The sequence below is a fragment of the Leptodactylus fuscus genome, chromosome 2 (genome assembly GCF_031893055.1).
Source record: "Leptodactylus fuscus isolate aLepFus1 chromosome 2, aLepFus1.hap2, whole genome shotgun sequence".
In the NCBI taxonomy this organism is placed as follows: domain Eukaryota; kingdom Metazoa; phylum Chordata; class Amphibia; order Anura; family Leptodactylidae; genus Leptodactylus; species Leptodactylus fuscus.
In genome coordinates, this window is record NC_134266.1 from 5,811,939 (window position 1) to 5,832,240 (window position 20,302).

Sequence of the window (20,302 nt, forward strand, 5' to 3'; positions counted from 1 at the left end):
TACTGCTATATACCATACAGATTATGTATATACCTCCATGTCCTGCCGTATATCATCTTGTATCCAGACTACAGGTGTAACATGTGTGGTAAATGTACTGCTATATACCATACAGATCCTGTATATACCTCCATGTCCTGCCGTATATCATCTTGTATCCAGACTACAGCTGTAACATCTGTGGTAAATGTACTGCTATATACCATACAGAGCCTGTATATACCTCCATGTCCTGCCGTATCTCATCTTGTATCCAGGCTACAGGTGTAACATCTGTGGTAAATGTACTGCTATATACCATACACAGCCTGTATATACCTCCATGTCCTGCCGTATCTCATCTTGTATCCAGACTACAGGTGTAACATCTGTGGTAAATGTACTGCTATATACCATACACAGCCTGTATATACCTCTATGTCCTGCCGTATCTCATCTTGTATCCAGACTACAGGGGTAACATCTGTGGTAAATGTACTGCTATATACCATACACAGCCTGTATATACCTCCATGTCCTGCCGTATCTCATCTTGTATCCAGACTACAGGTGTAATATCTGTGGTAAATGTACTGCTATATACCATACACAGCCTGTATATACCTCCATGTCCTGCCGTATCTCATCTTGTATCCAGACTACAGGGGTAATATCTGTGGTAAATATACTGCTATATACCATACAGACCTGTATATACCTCCATGTCCTGCCGTATCTCATCTTGTATCCAGACTACAGGTGTAATATCTGTGGTAAATGTACTGCTATATACCATACAGATCCTGTATATACCTCCATGTCCTGCCGTATCTCATCTTGTATCCAGACTACAGGTGTAACATCTGTGGTAAATATACTGCTATATACCATACAGACCTGTATATACCTCCATGTCCTGCCGTATCTCATCTTGTATCCAGACTACAGGTGTAAAATCTGTGGTAAATGTACTGCTATATACCATACAGAGCCTGTATATACCTCCATGTCCTGCCGTATCTCATCTTGTATCCAGACTACAGGTGTAACATCTGTGGTAAATGTACTGCTATATACCATACACAGCCTGTATATACCTCCATGTCCTGCCGTATCTCATCTTGTATCCAGACTACAAATGTAACATCTGTGGTAAATGTACTGCTATATACCATACAGAACCTGTATATACCTCTATGTCCTGCCGTATCTCATCTTGTATCCAGACTACAGGTGTAACATCTGTGGTAAATGTACTGCTATATACCATACACAGACTGTATATACCTCCATGTCCTGCCGTATCTCATCTTGTATCCAGACTACAGGTGTAACATCTGTGGTAAATGTACTGCTATATACCATACACAGACTGTATATACCTCCATGTCCTGCCGTATCTCATCTTGTATCCAGACTACAGGGGTAACATCTGTGGTAAATGTACTGCTATATACCATACAGAGCCTGTATATACCTCCATGTCCTGCCGTATCTCATCTTGTATCCAGACTACAGGTGTAACATCTGTGGTAAATGTACTGCTATATACCATACACAGCCTGTATATACCTCCATGTCCTGCCGTATCTCATCTTGTATCCAGGCTACAGGTGTAACATCTGTGGTAAATGTACTGCTATATACCATACAGATCCTGTATATACCTCCATGTCCTGCCGTATCTCATCTTGTATCCAGACTACAGGTGTAATATCTGTGGTAAATGTACTGCTATATACCATACACAGCCTGTATATACCTCCATGTCCTGCTGTATCTCATCTTGTATCCAGACTACAGGTGTAATATCTGTGGTAAATGTACTGCTATATACCATACACAGCCTGTATATACCTCCATGTCCTGCTGTATCTCATCTTGTATCCAGACTACAGGTGTAATATCTGTGGTAAATGTACTGCTATATACCATACACAGCCTGTATATACCTCCATGTCCTGCCGTATCTCATCTTGTATCCAGACTACAGGTGTAACATCTGCGGTAAATGTACTGCTATATGCCATACACAGCCTGTATATACCTCCATGTCCTGCTGTATCTCATCTTGTATCCAGGCTACAGGTGTAATATCTGTGGTAAATGTACTGCTATATACCATACAGATCCTGTATATACCTCCATGTCCTGCCGTATCTCATCTTGTATCCAGACTACAGGTGTAACATCTGTGGTAAATGTACTGCTATATACCATACAGAGCCTGTATATACCTCCATGTCCTGCCGTATCTCATCTTCTATCCAGACTACAGGTGTAATATCTGTGGTAAATGTACTGCTATATACCATACACAGGCTGTATATACCTCCATGTCCTGCTATATACCATACACAGCCTGTATATACCTCCATGTCCTGCCGTATCTCATCTTGTATCCAGACTACAGGGGTAACATCTGTGGTAAATGTACTGCTATATACCATACACAGCCTGTATATACCTCCATGTCCTGCCGTATCTCATCTTGTATCCAGACTACAAATGTAACATCTGTGGTAAATGTACTGCTATATACCATACAGAACCTGTATATACCTCTATGTCCTGCCGTATCTCATCTTGTATCCAGACTACAGGTGTAACATCTGTGGTAAATGTACTGCTATATACCATACACAGACTGTATATACCTCCATGTCCTGCCGTATCTCATCTTGTATCCAGACTACAGGTGTAACATCTGTGGTAAATGTACTGCTATATACCATACACAGACTGTATATACCTCCATGTCCTGCCGTATCTCATCTTGTATCCAGACTACAGGGGTAACATCTGTGGTAAATGTACTGCTATATACCATACAGAGCCTGTATATACCTCCATGTCCTGCCGTATCTCATCTTGTATCCAGACTACAGGTGTAACATCTGTGGTAAATGTACTGCTATATACCATACACAGCCTGTATATACCTCCATGTCCTGCCGTATCTCATCTTGTATCCAGGCTACAGGTGTAACATCTGTGGTAAATGTACTGCTATATACCATACAGATCCTGTATATACCTCCATGTCCTGCCGTATCTCATCTTGTATCCAGACTACAGGTGTAATATCTGTGGTAAATGTACTGCTATATACCATACACAGCCTGTATATACCTCCATGTCCTGCTGTATCTCATCTTGTATCCAGACTACAGGTGTAATATCTGTGGTAAATGTACTGCTATATACCATACACAGCCTGTATATACCTCCATGTCCTGCTGTATCTCATCTTGTATCCAGACTACAGGTGTAATATCTGTGGTAAATGTACTGCTATATACCATACACAGCCTGTATATACCTCCATGTCCTGCCGTATCTCATCTTGTATCCAGACTACAGGTGTAACATCTGCGGTAAATGTACTGCTATATGCCATACACAGCCTGTATATACCTCCATGTCCTGCTGTATCTCATCTTGTATCCAGGCTACAGGTGTAATATCTGTGGTAAATGTACTGCTATATACCATACAGATCCTGTATATACCTCCATGTCCTGCCGTATCTCATCTTGTATCCAGACTACAGGTGTAACATCTGTGGTAAATGTACTGCTATATACCATACAGAGCCTGTATATACCTCCATGTCCTGCCGTATCTCATCTTCTATCCAGACTACAGGTGTAATATCTGTGGTAAATGTACTGCTATATACCATACACAGCCTGTATATACCTCCATGTCCTGCTGTATCTCATCTTGTATCCAGACTACAGGTGTAACATCTGTGGTAAATGTACTGCTATATACCATACAGATCCTGTATATACCTCCATGTCCTGCCGTATCTCATCTTGTATCCAGACTACAGGTGTAACATCTGTGGTAAATGTACTGCTATATACCATACAGAGCCTGTATATACCTCCATGTCCTGCCGTATCTCATCTTGTATCCAGACTACAGGGGTAACATCTGTGGTAAATGTACTGCTATATACCATACACAGCCTGTATATACCTCCATGTCCTGCTGTATCTCATCTTGTATCCAGACTACAGGGGTAACATCTGTGGTAAATGTACTGCTATATACCATACAGAGCCTGTATATACCTCCATGTCCTGCCGTATCTCATCTTGTATCCAGACTACAGGTGTAATATCTGTGGTAAATGTACTGCTATATACCATACACAGCCTGTATATACCTCCATATCCTGCTGTATCTCATCCTGTATCTAAGCTAGAGGTGCCAACAAGGTCCTAGCGCCTCCGCCCAATTGTCCACTACCCTCAGTGGTCTTCTCTTTGGCTGTAATACCGTCATCACTTCCTTAGATCATCATCATGTCGCACCGCTGAAGACTCAGGAAAGAACAATAACTTCTTGGATGATTTTCATTGTATTTTTTGGAATAGACAATTGTTACAGAATTTTTTTACTTTTGGATGGGACACATCTTGTGTACAGCAGGTTTGGTGGTAACTTCAGTTTTCTACGTGAGACCTTCCATAGACTTCACCCCAGCAGACATCGTGGTCCAGTTACTTATAGACTACACAACAATACAGACCACAACATCATTCTTAGCTGAACCTCAATACATGACGTCTACTTGTGATAACTTCTGCTATTCCGGACACATCCGGCACTGCTACATCTGCACTGCCGTCCCTCTTTTTGCATATTACATACATTCTGGAACCTTATTCTAGAGCCTGAGACTGAACAGCCATCCCTAATATAGAATTATATTAATTCTGCCTCCCCCTGAGCTGAGCTATAACACTCACAGTAAACTCCATATGGCGTTCTTGGCCATTTGTTGAGACAGCAGTCATATGGTCTGGCAGATATGGAAAAACGAATCTGCAATATTTTTGCCTTTTTCACACAGCCCTCCAGAAAAAAGGCTGCCGAGAACCTGAGAGGAGAGAAGGAAGGAGGCGAAGCCCAGCGGCAGCTTGTGGTGGCACCAGGACGTCCATGTGTTCTGTGTCCTCCTATAACTCCCATGCAGCCTCCTGGAGAGAGAAATGTCTGCCTGGCCAGACCCCGTCACTATTCTGTGTCCCCCCCTCTAATATGACGACGTCGGTAATAAATATTTTATGCAGCTGGTGTTTTCATGGATGAATGCTTTATAACCCCCATTCTCCTGGGTCCATTAAGAGGAGACTCTATTCAGCTGCAACATATGGTTCTAGCAGGTTAATATTCTCCAAGAGTGGCCTGTACTGTCCTGACCTGTATAACACAGCGAATGGAGACAAACACATGTATGAGAGCCCACTCTACTCCTATATACTGCCTATAGGTATCCCACTACATATCATATAAATGCTGCAAATACTTGTCTTTATATCTGTACATATAACTAGTGTAACTATAAAAGCTATAATACTACTCCTATGTACAAGAATATAACTACTATAATACTACTCCTATGTACAAGAATATAACTACTATAATACTACCTCCTATGTACAAGAATATAACTACTATAATACTGCTCCTATGTACAAGAATATAACTACTATAATACTACTCCTATGTACAAGAATATAACTACTATAATACTGCCTCCTATGTACAAGAATATAACTACTATAATACTGCTCCTATGTACAAGAATATAACTACTATAATACTACTCCTATATACAAGAATATAACTACTATAATACTACTCCTATGTACAAGAATATAACTACTATAATACTACCTCCTATGTACAAGAATATAACTACTATAATACTACTCCTATGTACAAGAATATAACTACTATAATACTGCTCCTATGTACAAGAATATAACTACTATAATACTGCTCCTATGTACAAGAATATAACTACTATAATACTGCTCCTATGTACAAGAATATAACTACTATAATACTACTCCTATGTACAAGAATATAACTACTATAATACTGCTCCTATGTACAAGAATATAACTACTATTATACTGCTCCTATGTACAAGAATATAACTACTATAATACTGCTCCTATGTACAAGAATATAACTACTATAATACTGCTCCTATGTACAAGAATATAACTACTATAATACTACCTCCTATGTACAAGAATATAACTACTATAATACTGCTCCTATGTACAAGAATATAACTACTATAATACTACTCCTATGTACAAGAATATAACTACTGTAATACTGCTGCTATATTTCTTAGCTTTATGTATATTTGGAGTAGTAGTGGGGTAGTATATATATACTGTATATACACTGTATACCGCCATGCTGTGCTCTCTATGAACAGTGGATCCAGTAAACTCTTCACACTTCATCTATTTACATCGTCCCTGAGAAGAAGAATCTATTATCCACTTATCTATATAAAGGCCGAGTTCACACACATTAATGGCGGGCTGTGAGATATTTCTTGTGCTCCGGCTCCTCGCAGGGCGGGGGAATGTTCTTTGCTCTGTGAATACATTCAGGGATTTCGCTGGGAGCCGTGTGACTAATGGCAGCGCAGCGACTATTCAGCGCCGACCCTGGAACTAATTCACACTCTGCTCTGTAAACAGGACTATTAGTGACACATGTATCTAATGGACGGTGCAGGGTCGGGGTTCTTCTATTAGAGGACACTCGATGCCCCCGCGGTCATAGTGGCCCATCGGAGTAACAGAGGGACGGCTTTAGTGGAGCGGTTTGAGATTCTGCTTGGACGCTGCTGACAATGACAGGTGGAAGTTTCGCACTCACTTGGCACCTGCTGACACCTGTTCTTTTCTCGTCACACGGTCCTCACATTGTCAGATTTGTCGCTGTTTCTCACTGTGGGATTTGTGTTAAACGTCTACTCAGAAGCTTCAGAAGATGTCGCGAGGTGATAACCAGGTAGAAAGTCTCCCAGGGCTCGAAACGCGCAATGAAGATTGGATGCAGCCATTATTATATCAGTGCTGGCAAGCGGTCAGTTAGTGTCAGTCAGCTCCAGAGCAGCGGTCTCTTACCTGTCATACTCCAGCCATCTTACAACTACCATTCCCTGAGCGCCCAATGTTAGGGGTAAATGTTAGGGGTAGTAGTTGCATCAGGTCCCTCTGACACTACTCCTGGTCACTACCACACTGTTTCTTGCTTCCTCCACCTCCTATGTCCTCCTAATAGTCTCTCATGTAGTCCTGCAATTGGCCACACTAACACCAGAGCCCTCCGTCTGTGAACTCATAGCCAGAAGACCCTGAAGGTCACGGCCACCTGTAGGACATCGGCAACTATGGGGCAAGAGCAATGTCCGTGCCAAATGTCCCAATTTTAACCAGCAGAGTCCCAAAATCTCTGCAGCCATCCTGGTAAATTTGCATTGTTTCAATTTAAAATGTTGAAGATTTTAAAAACAGATCCTAGATATGGGTGGTCCCTGATGGTTTCAGGGGGTCCCAGAGGTAATACTTAAAGCTTAAAGGTGTTTTGGCTCCAACCAAAATCTAATCAACACCTGGAACCCTGCACAGGTCATCTGCTCTAGCAGCCTCGGGGGCCTGAAGAGTGTAGGATGGTGGTAGTAGGGTTCCCCCGGGCACATCCTGGTGGTGTCACTGCCTGAGCCTGATTATCACTTCCATAGATAAAGCCCCTTTAAGATAGCACTTCTTAGTATCAGTCTGTGTCTCCATTGCTCGGGCAGTTGTCAGGAGTCTATTTCTGCACCTGCAGTTGTCATTCTATTCTTTGCAGCACTTCTGGTGTATATTCTTTACAGCATCTATAGTTACCACATGGCTGTTGCTTTAAGGTTGCTATCCCAACATGCCAAGCCTTGGCGGGGTCTGTACAGCCAGTTGGAGGTTTCACATGTAGAGCCAATAATGGTTGTACTTTAGCATCCGAATCACGGGCTAAGGCCGAGTATTTTAATCTGACATTTTTCTTACTGAGGTCCTTGTGATCTTCTTGGCTTTGTGTTCTTAGAATTTATTCTTTGTACTTTATTCTATTTGCCAAACTTCTGGTTTTTGGACCTTGGTTTGCTCTTCTGGATTTCTGTCTTGTTACTGCTTTGGCTGTATCTGGGATCCTGGACCTGACAAAGGCTTGGACTCCTCTCACTTACTTCTGCCTATTGTTGTACATTCCTGGATTGATCTTGACTCCGGTTGAGCGATCAGGATCGAAAATGATCGGATCCCGATCAGCGATCGAGGAAATTTCAGGATCTTCTCTCCCCTCTATAGAGTTTCTGGTTTGGTCCTTAGTCTGCAAGTGAACCTTTTTGGATTTGCGACCTGGACCCTGAGCAGTCAAGTCCACCTTACCTTGTGGCGGGCACTGGTGCATATCTCAGGGTGACCTTCTCGGGGTGACACTCGTAAAGTGTTGGATTATTGGGGGTTTATTTACTCCTTATTTGTAGACCTTGCATCACCTTATGATCCCGTATCAGCAGTCTTCTCTCACACGTTGTGCTGTGACCTTCTTAATACATAAAGGTGTCTTTACTGCCCTGGCTGTGGGGTGCAAATCCAAAAAGGGTGCCTGGCCAGCCCTGAATCTAACAAATAGGATCTTACATATGAAGTCCCTATAACATTACCCTCACAATCTTGAACTTCCGCAAAAATGAGCAGGGATTCCTCCCATCTCCTGACTGTATCCAGCTGAGACTCCAGCTCTGACTCCTCGCCGATCTACTGCCCCAGCCGGCGGATCCTAACTCTTCGGTTACACATGTTCAGTTCACAGCCTTAAAGGTTTGTTCCATTAAAGGTGCAGATCCATTTTAGACGCTCCGTTACACAGTCTCTCCCATTTTTATTGCTCCCAGTGGGGCATTATTCTCACACCAAATATTTTGCCCCAAGGACCTCCATTACTAATCCCCTGGAGCATTTCCTTCTGTCAGGGCATGTTGGGAGTTGTAGTTGGCAGTCGTAGAGTCACAGATTGGGGAGCCCGGCTATATTCAATATGCTCAGGGTACAGGTAATATCGACCTTCGATGTCTCATATCCAGAGATTTACGCTGCGGTTCTAGATCATAGTTCCTACACTTCCTCTAAATTAAAAATTCATGAGATTTTTTTTCTTTAATTTTCTGCTCAGCATCAAACAAATCCATAAAATAAACTCCGGGGCTCCAACTCCACCGTCAGCATCTTCCTAATGAATGAAGGCAGCCATGCGGAGTCCTGGAAGCAGCACCCCCAATACTGTACAAAATGTGAGAGGAGATGTCCAAGTAGTGCACTCGTGTAACCCTCTCACTGCCAGAGGAGCAACCAAAGACTGCTGCGACTCATATATAACAGAGGGTCCTGGGACCTAAAGTGTCCTCCTGTCATTATCCTGTACCCCAAGTGTCAGCCTGTCATTATCCTGTACCCCAAGTATCAGCCTGTCATTATCCTGTACCCCAAGTATCAGCCTGTCATTACCCTGTACCCCAAGTATCAGCCTGTCATTATCCTGTACCCCAAGTATCAGCCTGTCATTATCCTGTACCCCAAGTATCAGCCTGTCATTATCCTGTACCCCAAGTATCAGCCTGTCACTATCCTGTACCCCAAGTGTCAGCCTGTCATTATCCTGTACCCCAAGTATCAGCCTGTCATTATCCTGTACCCCAAGTATCAGCCTGTCACTATCCTGTACCCCAAGTATCAGCCTGTCATTATCCTGTACCCCAAGTATCAGCCTGTCATTACCCTGTACCCCAAGTATCAGCCTGTCATTATCCTGTACCCCAAGTATCAGCCTGTCATTATCCTGTACCCCAAGTATCAGCCTGTCATTATCCTGTACCCCAAGTATCAGCCTGTCATTATCCTGTACCCCAAGTATCAGCCTGTCATTACCCTGTACCCCAAGTATCAGCCTGTCATTATCCTGTACCCCAAGTATCAGCCTGTCATTACCCTGTACCCCAAGTATCAGCCTGTCATTATCCTGTACCCCAAGTGTCAGCCTGTCATTATCCTGTACCCCGAGTGTCAGCCTGTCATTATCCTGTACCCCGAGTATCAGCCTGTCACTATCCTGTACCCCGAGTATCAGCCTGTCATTATCCTGTACCCCAAGTATCAGCCTGTCATTACCCTGTACCCCAAGTATCAGCCTGTCATTATCCTGTACCCCGAGTATCAGCCTGTCATTATCCTGTACCCCAAGTATCAGCCTGTCATTATCCTGTACCCCAAGTATCAGCCTGTCATTATCCTGTACCCCAAGTATCAGCCTGTCATTATCCTGTACCCCAAGTATCTGCCTGTCATTATCCTGTACCCCAAGTATCAGCCTGTCATTACCCTGTACCCCAAGTATCAGCCTGTCATTATCCTGTACCCCGAGTATCAGCCTGTCATTATCCTGTACCCCAAGTATCAGCCTGTCATTATCCTGTACCCCAAGTATCAGCCTGTCATTATCCTGTACCCCAAGTATCAGCCTGTCATTATCCTGTACCCCAAGTATCTGCCTGTCATTATCCTGTACCCCAAGTATCAGCCTGTCATTACCCTGTACCCCAAGTATCAGCCTGTCATTATCCTGTACCCCAAGTATCAGCCTGTCATTATCCTGTACCCCAAGTATCTGCCTGTCATTATCCTGTACCCCAAGTGTCAGCCTGTCATTATCCTGTACCCCCAGTGTCAGCCTGTCATTATCCTGTACCCCGAGTGTCAGCCTGTCATTATCCTGTACCCTGAGTGTCAGCCTGCCATTATCCTGTACCCCAAGTATCAGCCTGTCATTATCCTGTACCCCAAGTATCAGCCTGTCATTATCCTGTTCCCCAAGTATCAGCCTGTCATTACCCTGTACCCCAAGTATCAGCCTGTCATTATCCTGTACCCCAAGTATCAGCCTGTCATTACCCTGTACCCCAAGTATCAGCCTGTCATTATCCTGTACCCCAAGTATCAGCCTGTCATTATCCTGTACCCCGAGTATCAGCCTGTCATTATCCTGTACCCCAAGTATCAGCCTGTCATTATCCTGTACCCCGAGTATCAGCCTGTCACTATCCTGTACCCCAAGTATCAGCCTGTCATTATCCTGTACCCCAAATATCAGCCTATCATTCTCCTGTACCCCAAGTATCAGCCTATCATTCTCCTGTACCCCAAGTATCAGCCTGTCATTATCCTGTACCCCAAGTATCAGCCTGTCATTCTCCTGTACCCCAAGTATCAGCCTGTCATTCTCCTGTACCCCAAGTATCAGCCTATCATTCTCCTGTACCCAGGGGTGAACCTGCCCCTTTTGCCGCCTGAGGCGAACTACAGAAAGCCACCCCCCCCCCGGAGGAGGGGGCAGAGCGAAGGGGCGTGGCCGAGGGAGGGCATGGTGGAGCGAAGGGGCGGGGCTTAGCGCCGTTCTCAGGCAGAGAGCAGGCACGGAGAGGACCTGCTCTCTGCCTGAGCATGAGGGGAGGCTGCTGGGGCAGCGCTGCTCCAGTGGCCTCCCCAAACCACCGCTCGGTGCTAAGCCAGTCCAGGACAGCTTGTCCTGGACTGGCTTAGGTAATCAAAAATGCCATTCTCCCTGGGGCCCTGACATAGCGCTGCCTGAAGTGCTCGCTTCAGGTCGCCTCATGGGAGGTGCGGCACTGCCTGTACCCCGAGTATCTTTATTAGTGTCTTATTTTTCTTGGTGAGTTTTCCTGATGTGTTTCTCTTTGGGGACACCTCTTGATGCCGATGCTTCGCTGTAGTGTGAGTTTCCTATTATGGAGCAGTATTTTCCTCCTATAAGACACTGGAGACAGATCCCGGCATAGTACTGCATGTACTCGAGCACTTCAGTCCCCTCAGCAACCTTTGTCCATATGATGATATATTAGGTACATTCATTTGAATGGACAACATGTAATACCACATTTGCCCTTTAGTGGCCACTGCAGACACAACTTCCTCAACCAAATACAGCTTTTATTGGGAGTTAGAGAATCCAGAACCAGACCCACAAAGATCCCGTCTGCGATGAGACTGCTGCGGGTTATAGGGTGACGAGAAATGGGCACAACATTTGTTTTACAAATATTCATGAAATTTGCCTCTGTGATTCATTTCATGCCGAACTTGATAGACCTAGAATTGTTATTATTATACTCCAGGGTCTCCTCAGACCCCATGCTATAATAAGTGGAGATCCAGTGGAGGTGGGGGAAATAACAAACACTTATACTCACCTTGTCTCACCTCTCCTGGGCATCTTTGCATCGTCTAATGGCCCCAGTGTCTTCTTCAGTCCACTTTTGTCTGGCCCATGAGGCCTGGGAATTGCCAGACACCCAGGAGGTGAGGCAAGGTGAATATTAGGGTTTGTTATTTTCCCTCACCTTACCTGGAGCTCCACTTATTATACTTGGGGGTTGAGGAACCCCAAAAGTTATATACTACCCGCACTACCTGTATCAGACTGTACTTACAGCGGGCTATAAGTTTTAGTGTTGTCCATGGACACTGGTATCAGATCAACAAAATTGATTCCTTATGGATGAGAATCTTCTGGGGATGGTCGGTGTTCCTCTCGGTCTTGCAGTCCCCTCCTCGTTCCTCTTCCACCTTGAGTCCTGTTCTTACCCAGTCTTGGCTTACCATGACGTCATTCTTAATGGTATTTGCTCAGGCTGGATCTGCTGCCGTTTGCGGGATCTTCTCACCGGCTTTCTTGTACCTTGAGGCTGTTGCTGAGGCTTTGCAGTTATTTGCCCCATTGAAGGTAATGACATTTATTATGGTTCAATGGAATCTGAGAGTTGGGGTGAATTCACACACAGCATTAGTTCTAGAGACCTCCGATGCTGTTACTGTTGCAGATGTTTTCAGGAGACAAAGCCAGGACTGGATTCAAGAGGGAAATATAAGGGATGGTCTCAGGGTCTAGAAGAAAACTGGTGGAAAAGCCTTTAATAAAAAATCTGCTAGTTTTTTGCAAAAGTGAGAATTTTTGCACTAAAATTGTTTCAATGTTGAAGTATTATGCAAATGAGGCAGTTGGTGCACTGGGGGCGGGTCCTCCTCTTCTGGAGCACTGCTCTTGCTGCTCATATAGGATAAGCCATGTCATAGCAGCGAGAGGATCCACTCAGACTTCATAGGGCAGCTCCAACAAGGTGAAGCTCCGCCCCCAGTGCACCAACTGCCTCATTAGGAAAAGACTTCAAGACTTGTTTTTCGCCAAATCTACTAAAGTGACATCATTGAGGACTGGTGTTTATCTGTGTGGTGTTCTCTGTAACGTGGTGGTGACCGCTAAATATGCTTGGGGAGGTGGTGGGTTATCTTTAAGGAGCACTCTAGCCAAAATACAATGAGAATTCTGGCTCAGTCTTTGTCCAAAACAAAGTGATTTTAAAAACAATCCTATTCACTATACAGCATGGAATCTAACAATTGAACACTTTACTTGTTAGAATTCACACTGTGTAGTGATTTTTTTTTAATCCTCTGGCTACTTAGTCCCCCCTGGTGTCCACTTACCTGCAGAGATGGTTGATCCACTGGCCGGTGTTTTCGTTCTTCTTCGCCTCGCTGCCCCCTGCCTCGCAGGTTAGGAGAGTGTGGGCGGGTACTAGGAGGGGAGACGTCACGCCTCCCTGCCCTGTACTCGCCCACACTCTCCTAAGCCACAAGCCCCGCCTTCTTCCTAGCTCTTTAACACTAACCTGGGAGGCAGGGCCAGCGAGGAGAAGAAGAACGAGAACACCGGGCACTGGACCAGCCATCTCTGCAGGTAAGTAGCTACTAGAGATGTTAGCTAGTCTCCCATTAGAATGAATGGATGCAGCCGGCGCGCAGGGGGTTAAGGCTGTGTGCCGGCTGCTTCCATTCATTCCTATAGAACCGCAGCGGAGCCTTCATACTGAGTATACAATACTCAGTGTGAAGGCTAACATCGTTAGCTTTTCCTACAATGCTTGGCCAGTAGCAAAGCATTGTGGGAAATAATCACCGATCTCGATCCCACTTAAAAAGATCATGGTCGGAATTCCGATCGCGATCGTGAAATTTTCTCGATCACCGATCGGAATCCGATCTTTTCCGAACATGATCGCTCAACCCTATTCACTATGTATCTAAATTGCTGAAAATTGTGGTGCAAAGTGAGCAAAACAAGCGTCTAAATATTAGCCAGGATTAGTGAATCCCATCCCTAAGTTACTGTATGTCTATAGCACCGCCTCCAATTATACGCAATAAGCAAATAGTATAAGAAATAGTATAAGAAACTTAAAGGGGTTGTCCCATCACAAAGATCTATACTGCTAATTTATGTGGATTTAAGACTTTTCCTAAATGCATTGCTTTATCAAAACTGCTTTGTTTGGCCGCTATCTTAATTTATTCACTTCATTGTTTACACTGCGTTTCTATGGCCTTGGAATTATCTGCTCATTTGTCAAGTGATGTAGCTGCCTGCTCTCAGAGGGGGAGGGGCTGGGAGCAGCTCTGTGCTGTTTGTGTCTGATAAGTAGCAGAGCTTCTCAGATAGGGGAGGTGAGAGCTCCGGGATTTCTGAGCTCTTATCAGTCGGTTTAATTGAATTTGTCTGATAAGGGCTGAGATAGGGAGTCCGGTACCTCTGTATGTAATGCAAACTGACTCAAATCTAGCTCTGCTACATCAGCTTTACACTGTGGTAATTCATTTATAACCAATCCCGTGCAAGTGAAACCCCGCCCACCAATGTGCCGAGAAAAGCAGGAAGTGAATAGAGCACAACAGCCTGCAGGTTGGTGAACAAGCGTCATGGGAATACCCCTTTAATGCATCTTTTTAAAGAAAAATACTTCTCTCTCCATTATTATCAGGCCAAGTTACTTCAATTATCATAATCTTGGGGGAGGGGGGGGGGAAGTGGCTGCTGATAAGACGCACGTACTGCAGATAGTGCTAAGCTCTGCTACACTCAGTAACATGATAACAGTTTTGACTCTCCTATATCTAGTAAGATAATGTTCTATTATAGCATAGAAAGAGGCAATAAATCAAATACTAGTCAGCAGTAGACTACTCCTCCCCTTCCCCTCTCTGTAGACTTCTGTGTGAAGCAGGACACATAGGGTGCTATCACAAATAATAGTCTGAGTGAAGGAAGGAGGAAGAAACAGGCTGAAAAATGGAGAAGGGAGCATTATTCTTTAACAAGATATTCTACAATGTTTCTTATATATAAGTGCGCTATTCATTTATGAAAAGTTTTTCTTGTTATTAGCAATTCACTTTAATTGATCAACACTGGTCAGGAATTCAATGAAAACCAAAAATGGAAGTTGTTCTGAAGTCATGGGCCGCCCCTAAGACCCTGCACCGGGTATCACGTCTGTATCTCCTGAGTAATATAAGTTATGATTAGGGTTGAGCGATCCTGATCGGTGACCGAGCAAATTTCACAATTGGGATCGGCTGGAAGATGATCGGAAATCAGATTTTGAAATCTCAAGATCAACTCAACCCTAAAAGTGAGGGTTTTCTCTTTTCCCATAGAGAAGCATTGAGTAGGGTTGAGTGATCGGGATCGGGAAAGATTGGATCCCGATTGGTGATCGAGCAAATTTCATGGAAATCGGATTTTAAAATTGATCCGGAAATCCCAAAATCGGCTCAACCCTAGTTATGACTCTAATAATTGGGTTTATACAAGTCATTTATAGCAATTATTCTGTTTGCTCCATTTTGGTAGCCCCTCGGTGTAATCAATATGGCGGACATTGCACCCAAACCATGCCATGTGGGTTACCCAATGTACCCTAAGGGTGGTCAGAGATCTCCGAATACTGTAAAGACAACATGGCATCGGCTTGACACGAAATGCATCGGAAAGACATTGCACAGGACACGGCCAAGAACTGAAGAACTATTTATTACCTCTGTGTTTTGCCAAAATCAGACCATACATTCTCAATTGCCTTGCAAGTGACGGTGTTCCTCATTCACAACACATAGGACTAACAGCTGAAGTACGATAGAAAACATAGGCAGACATCTCAAGATTTGTCCGAGGAGTCAAAGTCAAGACAGTGAGCGGGACAAGAAAAACACACGGGTGACTGCCGGATATATACGCTAATTGGCACATCGCTTTATTTTGGAAAACAAACCGTAGGGAGGGCGAATTCATTTTGAGAAGTTCATTCCATCACATTGAAGAGGAACAAGAAATAAAAAATAATAATAATAATAATAGAAATAATAGAAATAAATGTATCCAAAAATAAAAAGAAGAAAGGAAACAAAAGACAAAACTTGGAGACGCTTTCTGAAATTCACCGGATTGATCTATAACCCAAAGAAGAGTAACGGAACATCGCACACAGTGTAACAGAGAGAAAGAGAGAAGAGCGAGGGAGCTGGAAGGAAACTCGGATACAGTGCGAAAGAAATGTCCAAAATGAATCGGATTGGACCGTACTGGAAAACTCGCCATAACAACACCAAGAAACACTTAAATGTTTAAGCCACACTGTTTGACTGAAACTTTCCTGTTTTTTTTTTTTGTTTTTTTTAATTTTTTTTACATGGTCTGCCACACAGAGAAAGAAGAATAGGGAGTGGAGGTGGAGGAACCCACGTGAGGAAGAGGGTCGGAAGGTCGAGGAGGAGCTGGAAGGGTAGAACGATGGAGTCCAAGAGGAGAGTAACGGGTGGGGGGTGGAGGGGGGTCAATGTGTTCAGGCATTTTCTTGGTCCGCCTTGGGCTCTTCACTGGCAGCCTCTTCTTGTTGGGCACTTTCACTAGGTTTGGTTCCTTCTACGTCATCTGGAAAATAGAAGATGAAAAAAATGTGAGGGGGGAACACAATGCGGAATGGAAATAGAGTCTGTATAAGAGGAATGGAGAGACTGATACAAAGTATTCATGAGCAGTTTAAGTGCGATGTCATTATAATCCCTCAACACCATGGATTAGGGGCTTCTGTACGACCCCTTTAGGGCTGGACATGTAAATGTAATCTATTCTGCCCTAAACCTTAATAATCAAGTGGTTACCAGGATGGACATCAATCCCTCACAGCCTGATACTCACTAGATATTTCTATAAAGGATAGCCCAGCTCCTGCTACTGGTGATACAGCCTATCCATATACCAGAGACTGTGACATCACTGAGAATACAGCCTATCCGTATACCAGAGACTGTGACATCACTGAGAATACAGCCTATCCGTATACTAGAGAACGGTGACATCACTGAGAATACAGCCTATCCATATACCAGAGACTGTGACATCACTGAGAATACAGCCTATCCGTATACTATAGAACGGTGACATCACTGAGAATACAGCCTATCCATATACCAGAGACTGTGACATCACTGAGAATACAGCCTATCCATATACCAGAGACTGTGACATCACTGAGAATACAGCCTATCCGTATACTAGAGATCAGCGGTGACATCACTGAGAATACAGCCTATCCGTATACTAGAGAGCGGTGACATCACTGAGAATACAGCCTATCCGTATACTAGAGATCAGCGGTGACATCACTGAGAATACAGCCTATCCGTATACTAGAGAGCGGTGACATCACTGAGAATACAGCCTATCCATATACTAGAGAGCGGTGACATCACTGAGAATACAGCCTATCCGTATACTAGAGAGCGGTGACATCACTGAGAATACAGCCTATCCGTATACTAGAGATCAGCGGTGACATCACTGAGAATACAGCCTATCCGTATACTAGAGAGCAGTGGTGACATCACTGAGAATACAGCCTATCCGTATACTAGAGAGCGGTGACATCACTGAGAATACAGCCTATCCGTATACTAGAGAGCAGTGACATCACTGAGAATACAGCCTATCCATATACTAGAGAGCGGTGACATCACTGAGAATACAGCCTATCCGTATACTAGAGATCAGCGGTGAGATCACTGAGAATACAGCCTCTCCATATACTAGAGAGCGGTGACATCACTGAGAATACAGCCTATCCATATAATAGAGAGCGGTGACATCACTGAGAATACAGCCTATCCATATACTAGATAGCGGTGACATCACTGAGAATACAGCCTATCCGTATACTAGAGAGCGGTGACATCAATGAGAATACAGCCTATCCGTATACTAGAGAGCGGTGACATCACTGTGAATACAGCCTATCCGTATACTAGAGAGCGGTGACATCACTGAGAATACAGCCTATCCGTATACTAGAGAGCGGTGACATCACTGAGAATACAGCCTATCCGTATACTAGAGAGCGGTGACATCACTGAGAATACAGCCTATCCGTATACTAGAGAGCGGTGACATCACTGAGAATACAGCCTATCCGTATACTAGAGAGCGGTGACATCACTGAGAATACAGCCTATCCGTATACTAGAGAGCGGTGACATCACTGAGAATACAGCCTATCCGTATACTAGAGAGCGGTGACATCACTGAGAATACAGCCTATCCATATACTAGAGAGCGGTGACATCACTGAGAATACAGCCTATCCATATACTAGAGAGCAGTGACATCACTGAGAATACAGCCTATCCGTATACTAGAGAGCGGTAACATCACTGAGAATACAGCCTATCCGTATACTAGAGAGCGGAGACATCACTGAGAATACAGCCTATCCGTATACTAGAGAGCGGTGACATCACTGAGAATACAGCCTATCCATATACCAGAGACTGTGACATCACTGAGAATACAGCCTATCCGTATACTAGAGATCAGCGGTGAGATCACTGAGAATACAGTCTCTCCATATACTAGAGAGCAGTGACATCACTGAGAATACAGCCTATCCATATACTAGAGAGCGGTGACATCACTGAGAATACAGCCTATCCATATACTAGAGAGCGGTGACATCACTGAGAATACAGCCTATCCGTATACTAGAGAGCGGTGACATCACTGTGAATACAGCCTATCCGTATACTAGAGAGCGGTGACATCACTGAGAATACAGCCTATCCGTATACTAGAGAGCGGTGACATCACTGAGAATACAGCCTATCCGTATACTAGAGAGCGGTGACATCACTGAGAATACAGCCTATCCGTATACTAGAGAGCGGTGACATCACTGAGAATACAGCCTATTCGTATACTAGAGAGCAGTGACATCACTGAGAATACAGCCTATCCGTATACTAGAGAGCGGTGACATCACTGAGAATACAGCCTATCCGTATACTAGAGAGCGGTGACATCACTGAGAATACAGCCTATCCGTATACTAGAGAGCGGTGACATCACTGAGAATACAGCCTATCCGTATACTAGAGAGCAGTGACATCACTGAGAATACAGCCTATCCGTATACTAGAGAGCGGTGACATCACTGAGAATACAGCCTATCCGTATACTAGAGAGCGGTGACATCACTGAGAATACAGCCTATCCGTATACTAGAGAGCGGTGACATCACTGAGAATACAGCCTATCCGTATACTAGAGAGCGGTGACATCACTGAGAATACAGCCTATCCGTATACTAGAGAGCGGTGACATCACTGAGAATACAGCCTATCCGTATACTAGAGATCAGCGGTGACACCACTGAGAATACAGCCTATCCGTATACTAGAGATCAGCGGTGACATCACTGAGAATACAGCCTATCCGTATACTAGAGAGCGGTGACATCACTGAGAATGCAACCTATTCGTATACTAGAGAGCGGTGACATCACTGAGAATACAGCCTATCCGTAAACTAGAGAGCGGTGGCATCACTGAGAATACAGCCTATCCGTATACTAGAGAGCGGTGACATCACTGAGAATACAGCCTATCCGTATACTAGAGAGCGGTGACATCACTGAGAATACAGCCTATCCGTATACTAGAGAGCAGTGACATCACTGAGAATACAGCCTATTCGTATACTAGAGAGCGGTGACATCACTGAGAATACAGCCTATCCGTATACTAGAGAGCGGTGACATCACTGAGAATACAGCCTATCTATATACTAGAGAGCGGTGACATCACTGAGAATACAGCCTATCTATATACTAGAGAGCGATGACATCACTGAGAATACAGCCTATCCATATACTAGAGAGCGGTGACATCACTGAGAATACAGCCTATCCATATACTAGAGAGCGGTGACATCACTGAGAATACAGCCTATTCGTATACTAGAGAGCGGTGACATCACTGAGAATACAGCCTATCCATATACTAGAGAGCGGTGACATCACTGATAATACAGCCTATTCGTATACTAGAGAGCGGTGACATCACTGAGAATACAGCCTATCCGTATACTAGAGAGCGGTGACATCACTGAGAATACAGCCTATCCGTATACTAGAGAGCGGTGACATCACTGAGAATACAGCCTATCCGTATACTAGAGATTAGCGGTGACATCACTGAGAATACAGCCTATCCAT

At 44.1% G+C, this 20,302-nt stretch overlaps 1 protein-coding gene across 1 annotated transcript in view; it reads right to left on the reverse strand.

Annotated features, from left to right (window-relative positions):
- Nucleotides 1–15,773: 15,773 nt before the first annotated feature.
- Nucleotides 15,774–20,302, reverse strand: part of GAP43 (growth associated protein 43) — an 88,062-nt gene continuing 83,533 nt past the window's right edge. Inside the window, exon 3 of the mRNA XM_075263302.1 lies at nucleotides 15,774–16,689. Coding sequence (XP_075119403.1) covers nucleotides 16,601–16,689 — 89 coding nt within the window. The 3' untranslated portion in view covers nucleotides 15,774–16,600. The remainder of the gene's footprint in view (nucleotides 16,690–20,302) is intronic.